Below are 12,782 nucleotides of genomic sequence, written 5' to 3' on the forward strand. Positions count from 1 at the left end.
ACAGAGCCACTCCTTGCTTATCCTGGCTGTGTGCTTTGGGTCATTGTCATGTTGGAAGACCCAGCCTCGACCCATCTTCAATGCTCTAACTGAGGGAAGGAGGTTGTTCCCCAAAATCTCGCAATACATGGCCCCGGTCATCCTCTCCTTAATACAGTGCAGTCGCCCTGACCCATGTGCAGAAAAACACCCCCAAAGCATGATGCTACCACCCCCATGCTTCACAGTAGGGATGGTGTTCTTGGGATAATACTTATCATTCTTCTTCCTTCAAACACGTTTAGTGGAATTATGACCCAAAAGTTCTATTTTGGTCTCATCTGACCACATGACTTTCTCCCATGACTCCTCTGGATCATCCAAATAGTCATTGACAAACTAAAGACGTGCCTGGACATGTGCTGGTTTAAGCAGGGGAACCTTCTGTGCCATGCATGATTTCGAACCATGACGTCTTAGTGTATTACCAACAGTAACCTTGGAAACGGTGGTCCCAGCTCTTTTCAGGTCATTGACCAGCTCCTTCTGTGTAGTTCTGGGCTGATTTCTCACCTTCCTTAGGATCATTGAGACCCCACGAGCTGAGATCTTGCATGGAGCCCCAGTCCGAGGGAGATTGACAGTCATGTTTAGCTTCTTCCATTTTCTAATGATTGCTCCAACAGTGGACCATTTTTCACCAAGCTGCTTGGCAATTTCCCTGTAGCCCTTTTCAGCCTTGTGGAGGTGTACAATTTTGTCTCTAGTGTCTTTGGTCTTGGCCATGTTAGTAGTTCGATTCTTACTGATTGTATGGGGTGGACAGGTGTCTTTATGCAGCTAACGACCTCAAACAGGTGCATCTAATTTAGGATAATAAATGTAGTGAAGGTGGACATTTTAAAGGCAGACTAACAGGTCTTTGAGGGTCAGAATTCTAGCTGATAGACAGGTGTTCAAATACTTATTTGCAGCTGTATCATACAAATAAATAGTTTAAAAATCATATATAGTGATTTCTGGATTTTTTTTTTTAGATTATGTCTCTCACAATGGACATGCACCTACGATGACAATTTCAGACCCCTCCATGATTTCTAAGTGGGAGATCTTGCAAAATAACTGGGTGTTCAAATACTTATTTTCCTCACTGTATATATATATATATATATATATATATATATATATATATATATATATATATATATATATGTTTCAGCCAAATGTGCTGGTTAAAAATACAGGTAATCATTTCCATAGCAATATTATTGCCACTTTATTCAGATGCAGAAGTAACTTTGTTCCTGTTGGACAACCATCTCCCAGATGGCCCTATTCATTGATTCTAAAGCAAATATAAATGCCACTGCAGGGAAGTGAGTATATCATATAGAACTATTTGTTACTAGACATCAACAGCAGGTCCCAATGTTTTCAGATGTGTTTAACAGATTCATGTTAAAAGATGCAAGAAACCCTAAATTTATCTTTCCTGGAAGAAACATATTCTGAAGAGTTCTGTTTTCCTGATTCTAATATCTCTTGTTCAAAAGCTTCTTACCATGTAACTATTAAGACTGTGTTATATTTTATACTGGTGTTTGCAATGACCATTACAATTCTAGGGAACTCTGTGGTCATCATATCCATAGCTCATTTTAAACAGCTTCACACACCTACAAACATTCTGGTGATGTCTCTGGCACTGGTGGATCTGCTTCTGGGAATCACGGTCATGCCGTTCAGCATGATCAGGTCTGTGGATGGCTGCTGGTACTACGGAGAAGGACTGTGTTTTTTACACTCCAGTTTTGACATGTGCCTCAGTGGAGCATCAATTTTCAATCTGATTTCTATTGCAATTGATCGATATCAAGCTGTTTGTTATCCACTTCAGTATCCTACAAGAGTGACTATACCTGTTGCATGGTTTATGGTAGCTGTGAGTTGGACTGCAGCAACAGTGTACGCTTACAGTCTCTTACTGACAAAAGCAAATATAGACAGTGAATTGACAAACTGTTTGGGAAGTTGCAGCCTTATTTTGAATGCACTATGGGCAACGTTGAATATAGTTATAGGTTTCTTTTTACCATGCTGTGTTATGATTTGTTTGTATGGTAAAATATTTTTTATTTCAAGAAAGCATGCAAGAAGAATTATGGAGAAAAATGTGATTTTAAACAAGTTTTCACAAAGAGTTAAACATGAGAAAAAAGCAGTAAAAACTCTTGGGATTGTTGTAGGGGCCTTCAACTTTTGCTGGATGCCATATTTTGTTAGCACACTACTTGATCCTTTTATTGACTCTGACACCCCTTTTTTACTTTATCATTTGTTTGGCTGGTTAGGTTACATTAATTCCACCTTAAACCCCATCATATATAGCTTTTTTTATCCCTGGTTCAGAAAAACACTGTATCTCATTGTTACACTAAAAATATTTGCTCCTCGCTCGTCTGAGATAAAAGTTTATACATAATAACAGATTTATTCAAGAGTTGAAATTAATTGTTATTTCCCTAAAACGATTAAATACATTAATTAGTCATGTCTGTGATGATAATATAAAAAACATTGTATAATGTATTTTATGTGTATAAGCACACTTTGCACAACACAAATTATCCATTGCTTGATTACAGAATTAGCTGCATTGAAGCATTGCATATGTACATGTCTTGAAACCAAAAATGCAGATAAATACATGTACATACAATGATATTTTCATGTATTTACATTTTATGCAACTATTGAAGGCTGGATACAATTTTATGTAATACAACTGCAATTTTAACTCATTAGTTGAATTAAAACCATATCATAAAGGCTTGTGCTGCCTATTTGACTACTTTATACCTGTAGGATTAATTAAAATATATATTATATATTTGCCTGCCTGATTGTTGTGGGTATTTTTGGACTATGGTCTTAAACTTTTGATCAGCTGATGAACAGCCTGTTTGAGTTGCAGTTCTTACAACCTGGTTATGATCCACCAGGGTGAAACTTCTGAACATTGCCAACCCAGAATAACTTGGAAGGCAGTTCTGGAAGGACAGTGATTGTCATGGCCAGCTACTGAGTACCCTCAAAAAAATGAGCAAAGACTCTGGATGGGCTGTAACTGAACAAACGTTTTGCATTCAGTTATTAACTCACTTGTTTATACAGTAATTCTGTCAGAAATACGTAAGTAGACATAAGAAGATGGATAAATTGTTGCCATTAAGGCATGCACATGGTCAGCAACAATATACAAATAGCTTATGACATTCAAACATTATTGACTGGCATTAGCAGGGCCAAATTGTGCCAAGAAAACATCACCCACACCATTATACCACCTCCACCAGCCTGGACTGTAGACACGCGGAAAGTTGGGAGATTGATGTTGTCAGCAAATTGTGTTGTTTCTGCAAATACCAAGATTCATCCTTCCAGGCAAGGTTTGTTCAGTCTTTAAATGTACAGTTTTATTAAAGAACAGAGGTTCATCCAAGAACACAGCTTAGTAGTGGCCCCCCTGCACCAGCAGAACTTTGCCCACCGGCCCTTCTCGTGGAATCACGAGGCTGAGCCAGCGTTCACAAAGCTCAAAGACCTCTTCACATGGCATTGTGCTTACCAAGAGAGATGCCATTGACAACCGGATGCATCTGTGTGCCTTTTTCTCTCTTTGCCTGACTGAACAGAATTAGCCCATTGGAGAGTGGGATTCCTGGCAGTGAAATAAGCTCAGGAAAAGTGGGGCCACTGGTTGGAGGGTGCCAAGACACCCTTTTCGGTTTGGACAGACCACCAAAACCTGGAATATCTAAGTACGGTCAAAAGTCTTAATCCTCAGCAGGCACGCTGGGGCCTATTCTTGAACTGGTTTAACTTCACTCTCTTACCGCCCAGGATCCAGGTACAGAAAACCTGATGCTGTCTCCAGGCTGAACTAGCTTAACAAGGAGGGTGATCCTACACTGGAACCCACACTTCCCCCTCCCAACACTGTGCACTGGACATGGACCTTGAGGAAAGGGTCAAGCAAGCCACAGTCGACAAGCCAGAGCCTAAACAGGCTTCCTCCCTCTGCCGAGCATACCGATATTCTTACTGTGGTGAACCACTGTTTCAAGCTGGCCCACTTTATTCTCCTTGCCAAACTGCTGTCTGCTAAGAAGACAGCCTTACTCAAACTCCAGCACGGTTTCCGCCTGCAAGGCCTACCGCGTAACATCCTCTCCAATCGGGGCCCTCAGTTCACTGCTAACTTTTGGAAGGAGTTATTTTGCCTCTTAGGCACCCCAATCAACCTATCCTCTGGTTCCCATGCCCAAACCAATGGCCAGACAGAGAGGCTCAAGCGAGAACTAAAGACCGGACAAGACATCCCATGTGCCTAAGAGGCCTCCTCCTGGGCCTCCAACCTACTGTGGGTGGAGTATGCCCATAACGCCCTTTTAACTGCCACCACAGGCCTTTACCCCTTTCAGATGGTCTCTGGCTCTATAACCATTTCCAAATAATTTAAAGCTTATTATTATATAGAGGATTATTTACAAACAGAAACAAATTCAACGCAGCTGCCAATCATCACAGAAGTGGACATCCCAGCAAATTCACAACAAGGTCAAACTGTGCAGTGCACAGGGAAACTGCAAAAAAACACACACCAATATTTATATATATATATTAGCCAAATGTGCTGGTTAAAAATACAGGTAATCATTTCCATAGCAATATTATTGCCACTTTATTCAGATGCAGAAGTAACTTTGTTTCTGTTGGACAACCATCTCCCAGATGGCCTTATTCATTGATTCTAAAGCAAATATAAATGCCACTGCAGGGAAGTGAGTATATCATATAGAACTATTTGTTACTAGACATCAACAGCAGGTCCCAATGTTTCCAGATGTGTTTAACAGATTCATGTTAAAAGATGCAAGAAACCCTAAATTTATCTTTCCTGGAAGAAACATATTCTGAAGAGTTCTGTTTTCCTGATTCTAATATCTCTTGTTCAAAAGCTTCTTACCATGTAACTATTAAGACTGTGTTATATTTTATACTGGTGTTTGCAATGACCATTACAATTCTAGGGAACTCTGTGGTCATCATATCCATAGCTCATTTTAAACAGCTTCACACACCTACAAACATTCTGGTGATGTCTCTGGCACTGGTGGATCTGCTTCTGGGAATCACGGTCATGCCGTTCAGCATGATCAGGTCTGTGGATGGCTGCTGGTACTACGGAGAAGGACTGTGTTTTTTACACTCCAGTTTTGACATGTGCCTCACTGGAGCATCAATTTTCCATCTGATTTCTATTGCAATTGATCGATATCAAGCTGTTTGTTATCCACTTCAGTATCCTACAAGAGTGACTAAACCTGTTGCATGGCTTATGGTAGCTGTGAGTTGGACTGCATCTGTTGTCTACTCTTACACACTCCTTTATTCAAAAGCAAATGTGGAAAAATTAGACGATTATATTGCATCTATAAGTTGCCTGGGATATTGTGGCCTTTTGTTCAATGCATTATGTGCAGCATTGGATGCATGCATTTGTTTTTTTCTACCATGCTTTGTTATGTTTTGTCTGTATGCACAAATATTTTTTATTTCCAAGAAACATGCAAGAAAAATTGCAGCTGTCAAGCAGAGCAAAAATGATATGAGCTTAAATAAGATCTTGCAAAGAGTGAAACATGAGAACAAAGCAGCAAAAACTCTTGGTATTGTTGTAGGTGCCTTCATTTCTTGTTGGATGCCATATTTCCTTACCTCTCTACTCGACCCTTTTATTAACTTTGCCACCCCGTCAGTTCTTTATGACGTCTTTGTCTGGTTGGGTTACATTAATTCAACTTTAAACCCAATCATATATGGCCTTTTTTATCCTTGGTTCAGAAAAACACTGTATCTCATTGTTACACTAAAAATATTTGGTTCACATTCTTCTAATATGAAACTGTAAGCATCATGAAAGACATGTATTAAAATTCAACAGACAAAAACGACTGCCCTTAAATCTATTTCCATGCCCCAGCCTATTAAACATCTTTAATTAGTTGTTTCCGATGTGTATATTGAAAAATAATAAACTTTTGTATGACAGTATATGTGGACTATGTACACTTTACACATAAGATGTATCATTGTTCTTTATTTATATTATTTATCTTACTTTATACTTTTATTTTAGTAGGCCTGTTGTGATGCCAATACTAAAAAAGATATATTTAATAAAATGTTAAAATTTGTAAAAATGCATACTGTACAGAGTATATTTATCACAGCCACTAATTCAAACTTAAGGCGTGGCTTTCGTGCAAATATAATAGTACGAACATGCAAAATAGTGCAATTAAATGTATTCCTGTTACACTGGGTACATTTTGGCCACAGTTCTTCCTTTGAAAAAAAACAACAACATAATATTCCTAAAGTTTGCTTTTCATTATTTGAACGATTTTACCGCACATAAATTGGTTCATAATTAATCGTGAAAAAAATACCCTTGTGTCAGAACTTTTATTTAGTTTAGATGTGATCTTAGTCTGTTGTCAGTTGAAAAAGTTCCAAACTATTATCTGTCATCCCTGACTTCTTTAACCTTTACATTAAAAGTCACCTGTTGCAATATAACGCATAAATCTTTATTACAGATACAGCAGAAATAAAATACGAGTACAAATGAACAGTGCAAGCAGGTCATTGGTCGAAATTCTTCTTTATTAGAAGATTTAAAAACATACTGTTTTCCTGACTCAAATGTCTCTTGTGTAAAATCCTCTTACAACACAGCAACTCAGACTGGGATATATTTTATACTGGTGTTTGCGATGACCATTACAATTCTAGGGAACTCTGTTGTCATTATCGCCATAGCTCATTTTAAACAACTTTACACGCCTACAAACATGCCAAACGATCAAAGTGGCAATAAATCATCTCTCCCCTACCTTCCCTAAGCAATAAAGTATAGATTAATGAAGATGTTCAGCATGTTGTCACATTGTAGTATGGCTTTATAAAAATTTAAATCTAAATGATTAAACTATAAAAATAGAAACCATAAAATACTATTATCTGCTTACATATCATTATTTGCAGCTTATGACTTTGCTAGTGTCCGTTTGTCCAATAATTAAATATATAATATTGTGGACAGATATATGTTTGCATTACAATTTTAATTTGTTACAGATACTGTTTACAGATGAAAGAAACCTGTTCCTATTGGACCACTATTTCCCAATTGGCTTTTGAAGCTATTATAACTTTCAGTGCTTCTGTTTGGAGGGGTGGATGATTTCATATGTCACTTGCAGGTCCACATCTTTTTTCCAAATGCGTTCAACATATTCATGGTAAAGGATGCCAGAAGCTCTAAATTCATCTTTATTAGAAGAAGATTTGAAAACATACTGTTTTCCTGACTCAAATGTCTCTTGTGTAAAATCCTCATACAACACAGCAACTCAGACTGTGATATATTTTATACTGGTGTTTGCGATGACCATTACAGTTTTAGGGAACTCTGTTGTCATTATCTCCATAGCTCATTTTAAACAACTTCACACACCTACAAACATTCTGGTGATGTCTCTGGCACTGGTGGATCTGCTTCTGGGAATCACGGTCATGCCCTTTAGCATGACCAGGACTGTGGATGGCTGCTGGTACTACAGTGAAGAATTCTGTTTTTTACACTCTAGTTTTGACATGTTCCTCACAACTGCATCGATCTTCCATCTGATTTCTATCGCTACGGATCGATATGAAGCTGTGTGCTATCCACTTCAGTATCCTACAAGAGTAACTATACCTGTTGCATGGCTTATGGTATCTTTAAGTTGGACTGCAGCTGCTGTATATTCTTATGGTCTGCTGTGTTCAAAAGCAAATTTGGAAAATCTAGATGAATACATTGCATCTATCAAATGCCTGGGATATTGCAGCCTTTTGTTCAATGCATTATGGGCAGCATTAGATGCATGTATATGTTTCTTTTTGCCATGCTCTGCTTTGTTCTGTCTGTATGCACAAATATTTTTCATTTCAAGAAAGCATGCAAAAAGAATGGAGGGTGTAAAACTGGGCAAAAATGATGCAAATTTAACCAAGTTTTCACAAAGAGTGAAACATGAAAACAAAGCAGCAAAAACTCTCGGTATTGTTGTAGGAGCTTTCATTTGTTGCTGGATGCCATTTTTTGTTACGTCTCTAATCGATCCTTATATTAACTTTGCAACTCCACTAGTTCTTTTTGATGTGTTTGTCTGGTTGGGTTATATTAATTCAGCTTTAAATCCCATTATATATGGTCTTTTCTATCCCTGGTTTAGAAAAACACTGTATCTAATAATTACACTAAAGATCTTCGCCCCCCACTCATGCAACATTAAGGTTTATGCAGTATAAAACGCAGGCAGGATTTGCCTAAATATATTTATATAATGCTTATATTTAAAATTATATTCATAAAATTATAATCATTTCTTATTATGCAGTTTGTAAAATAAACATTCACATCTAGTTTGTGTGGTACATCAGCAGACATTGTGTGCTTTCACAATATTTTCAAAATATTTGCACAGTAATATCTGTATCTCTGATATATATCTAACTTGAGTCACTGGATTACAATACCATTTCATAAACTCATAAAATAGTGATATTATTGTCTATCATAAGTTCTACTTACCAATTAGAATTTGTGATAACACATTGTTACTTAGCTTGTTTATAATTTTGACAGATTAATTATTTGTGGCGAATTTGGATTGATACCTTGATACATAATGAGAACTTATTGCAGCTTTACACTGCTTAGAATAAAGTTAAAACTATTTATACTTGTATTTTAGCTGTTATTCTTCTTCTTCTTATTATTATTATTATTATTAATAGTAGTACTACCATAGTACTAATAATAGTAGAAGCATGATTTGTTGGTTATTCACAATTATCTTGATAAAAGACACCACTTGTATCACACTTCTGTGATGTTTATCCTTAAATTTTATAAACTTACAAAAGAAACAAAAACAATACAAAACTAAAAGGTGGATATATTAAGTTGCTTGTGTTGGACCTGAACAAAACAATCAGGTTGGAATTGTCATTAGAAGTGAAATGTGCTTTGAGTTGATTCCTATTATATTAATGACATCATCACAAATGAAGAAAGAACTGCAGGACTTTGCAAGATTCCAGCAATACGAGAGATACAGGCCCAGAGAGAGGACAAACGAGTTTTGTTTTATTCTCCAGGTTTCAATAATTTCTAATGTACCATGTAAGGTGAGGTCAGAATAGAGGTAACGCACTTATAAACCCCACATTTAATCTGGTAATGGGAATTAATCCAAAATTGACCCTGGTCCACTGTAGAAAAGCAACTCACTGCCCTATAAAGCACAGGTTGTCATATAACAGGGGGGATTTTCTGATGTGTTTACACATAGCCCTAATTTTACGGCCCTCGCAGAGCAACTCCTCGAGGTGTTTTTCTATGCACCAGCCTATTCTGTTTAGAGAGAAATGTGGCCAGGAATGAATTAAAACTATACTTAAAGAAGTCTCACTGTGATTGGACCAGCCTGGTTGTGTCAATGTCCAAAAGAAAAAAGAGTGGAGCAATAATGGCTCCATTTTTTTTTTAAAGATGGCGTTTAAACCCCACTCCTTCCTAAGATCTTACCCACTTTATCATATCAACTAAAACCTTCTCTGTTGGATTTTTAAAAAATCTTTTTATATTCTTCACAGCTTTTAAAATCAGGCATAGCTCTGAATCCTCATTCTGAGCAGAGTTTAGTTGTACTGCAATCTGGTACTGAAAGATGCAACTTTAGACAGATTTGTGACAAAAGAAAAATAGGCTGGGGTGAATTTGCATGGCAACAAATATGTCAATTTAGTTTCCCATTGTGCAGTGATAGTGGAATCATTTTCTATTGGACTATACTTTCCCAAGTGGTCTTTACCCTCAGCCAGAACGTGCTTATAAAATCCCGCTTTTGTTATAGTCTGAATCATTTTGCTGAAAACTTTTGGGGCCTGTAGATCTGCATTCTTTTTTACTATTTTGAGTTCTTCAGGATAGAGGATGCCTGAAGTTCTGAATCCAACTTTACTTGAGGAAGTGGATTTTAAAGAGTTCTGTTTTCCTGATTCAAATGTCTCTTGTTTGAAGGCTTCTTACCACTTCGCAACTCAAACAACGCTCTATTTATTCCTGCTCTTAGCGACAGCTATTAACATTCTAGGAAATGCTGTGGTCATCATCTCCATTGCTCATTTCAAACAACTTCACACACCTACAAACATGTTAGTGATGTCTCTGGCAGTAGCAGATCTGATTCTGGGAGTTATTGTCATGCCATTCAGCATAATTAGGTCTGTAGATGGTTGCTGGTACTTTGGTAAAGAATTCTGCCTTTGGCATTCTAGTTTTGATGTTTTCCTCACAACTGCGTCAGTCTTCCACTTGATTTGTGTCGCTATAGATCGATATCAAGCTGTGAGCTATCCGCTTCGGTACTCTACAAGAGTAACTATGCGTGTTGCATGGCTTATGGTAGCGATAAGTTGGATTGCGGCTGCATTGTATTCATTTGGTATACTGTTATCAAAAGTGAATGTGGAAGGTTTAGATGAATACATTGCATCTACAGAATGTCTGGGATACTGCAACATTTTGTTCAATGCAGTGTGGTCTGTTTTGGATACATGTATATGTTTTCTGTTGCCTTGTTCTGTCATGGTTTTTCTTTACGCAAAGATTTTCCTCATTTCAAGAAAGCATGCAAGAAAAATCGATGGTGTGAAGCAGGGCAAAAATTATATAACCAAGTTCTCACAAAAAGTAAAACATGAGAACAAAGCAGCAAAAACACTTGGTATTGTTGTAGGTGCATTTAATTTATGCTGGATGCCTTTTTACATAAACTCTCTTCTCGATCCTTACATTAACTTTTCTACCCCACTAGTCCTTTTTGATATTTTTGTCTGGCTAGGTTATATTAATTCAACTTTAAATCCCATCATATATGGCCTATTTTATCCATGGTTCAGGAAAACACTGTATCTCATGGTTACACTAAAAATATTTGCACAAAATTCTTCTGACATAAAAGTGTTTGCAGCTTGAAAGGAAAAAAGACTGAATTATAAAAGGCACAGGAAATGTCATAAATGCAAATACTGTTCAGGAAACATATCAGGAAAACATGCCAATGTATTTTACACCTTTGCAGAACAGAAATAACCTGTTACATCAAAACATGTTACATCACTTTTCGCAGTGATCAAACTAAATAATACAGAACTGTAAGTAAATTAGAAAAGTTAAAGGAGACTATAAACTAGTGCTTTTCGAAAGGCCGGTTTATTTGAGGTTAAAACATTACACTTGTAAATAAAGGACAGTGTTAGTCCTTACTGCAGAACATACAGTGGGTGTACATACAGTGCCTAAGTAGAGAGAATTTTATATAATACTTTAAGAATGATACTTTATTAATGTTTATTATACCTATTCCATGGTTTGATTGCTGTATATAAAATGAAAATTTGAGTGTATGTAATATTTTTTATTTTCTTTATTGTATTGGCATCTAAAATATTTTTAACTGAGGCTATTTACATAATTTTACAACACATAATGCATTTATAGTTTTATGTAACTTCATATTAAACACCAAATAGATTAAAAAAAAGGTACTGTAAACTGAAACAATTTGGTTTGTAAAAAGATTTTTCTGCATGTTACACACCAAAGTTGGGTCAAACCATAACTAAACATTATTTTTCATGGACAGTTTCTACAGTGGCTACAATCTTATCCAAGATGTTAAAAAACTTCATGGCTTAGATTTCAATCTTGTTTACTGCAAAATACAGAAAATGCTCTGTACTCTCATCAATTAATTATTATCTGGCATGATGTCTTGGTAAAGGTTTACTGATAGTCTGCCATTTTGATAGACAGTTAACTTTGCATTCTAATGTAAATAATTTTCAAATGATGGACTTGTATTGACAACAAGCAACGAAAATATGTATTGATCAAACAATATTACATAGTGACAGCAGCTTTCTGTAAATTATGTTTCTCACTCCATTGTAAAATGCAGCACCTGATCGTTCAGAGGTGCAGCTTTCTTCCTTGCAGCCGATTTCTTCTGCACTTTAAACTGATCATAGACCGTGTTTAAGCTGCAAAAAATCTTTTTTCTGTCTTCACAAAAAGAGTAGAGTTGTGAAAACAAGGGTATAGCAGTCTCTGAACTCATGCCAATGGAGTCTACTGGAGTCTATTGTAATCCATTTTAATATCCTGGAGAACATGGCATCTCAGAAGATATAGTGATTGGCCAGTGGTTTCAGATCACGTCCTGAGTGTGGTGGGGCTTCGTGGAGAGGCCAGGAATGGTGGTCTGGCTGACTTCTTTCGCCCAAGTGAAAAGACCAATCATACTGATCATGATTCCTCATAACCTGCAACACTCCCTAAAGTGCTACACCACAAACTTCTCACCATTCCAAAGTTTCCACTTCTTTTGCAACTCTGGATAGGTGTTTCCAGCTAAATGAGGTGTGAAAACAGGCCAACCAACGTTTTGAAACTCCAGCCCAAACAAGAATTTGCAAACAGAAGGCATGTAGTATGGCATGGCCTACAAACAGGACACAAGCTTGTGTTTTCAATCCCCAGATTACTGACCACACACAGAGTCCATTATAATCACACCACATCCACAGTTGGCATAAAAATGATGAAATACATACTCCGT

General features: G+C 36.9%; 1 protein-coding gene and 3 pseudogenes across 4 annotated transcripts; all 4 read left to right on the top strand.

Annotated features, from left to right (window-relative positions):
* The first annotated feature begins 1,585 nt into the window (after nt 1-1,585).
* On the top strand, nt 1,586-2,461 carry LOC310722299 (trace amine-associated receptor 13c pseudogene; annotated as a pseudogene). The gene has a single exon. The product of its transcript is annotated as a trace amine-associated receptor 13c pseudogene (transcript).
* A 2,592-nt stretch (nt 2,462-5,053) lies between these two features.
* LOC310722300 (trace amine-associated receptor 13c-like) lies at nt 5,054-5,953 on the top strand (the record flags this gene model as incomplete). The annotated part of the gene is made up of 1 exon (XM_083534664.1): nt 5,054-5,953. One exon carries the CDS (start codon nt 5,054-5,056, stop codon nt 5,951-5,953), a length of 900 nt encoding a protein of 299 aa, XP_083390790.1.
* Nucleotides 5,954-7,356: 1,403 nt separating this feature from the next.
* On the top strand, nt 7,357-8,403 carry LOC310722301 (trace amine-associated receptor 13c pseudogene; annotated as a pseudogene). Its single transcript has one exon. The product of its transcript is annotated as a trace amine-associated receptor 13c pseudogene (transcript).
* Nucleotides 8,404-10,093: 1,690 nt separating this feature from the next.
* On the top strand, nt 10,094-11,137 carry LOC310722146 (trace amine-associated receptor 13c pseudogene; annotated as a pseudogene). The gene has a single exon. The product of its transcript is annotated as a trace amine-associated receptor 13c pseudogene (transcript).
* The last annotated feature ends 1,645 nt before the right edge of the window (nt 11,138-12,782 follow it).

The sequence above is a fragment of the Silurus aristotelis genome (assembly GCF_946808225.1).
Source record: "Silurus aristotelis genome assembly, chromosome: 28".
In the NCBI taxonomy this organism is placed as follows: Eukaryota; Metazoa; Chordata; class Actinopteri; order Siluriformes; family Siluridae; genus Silurus; species Silurus aristotelis.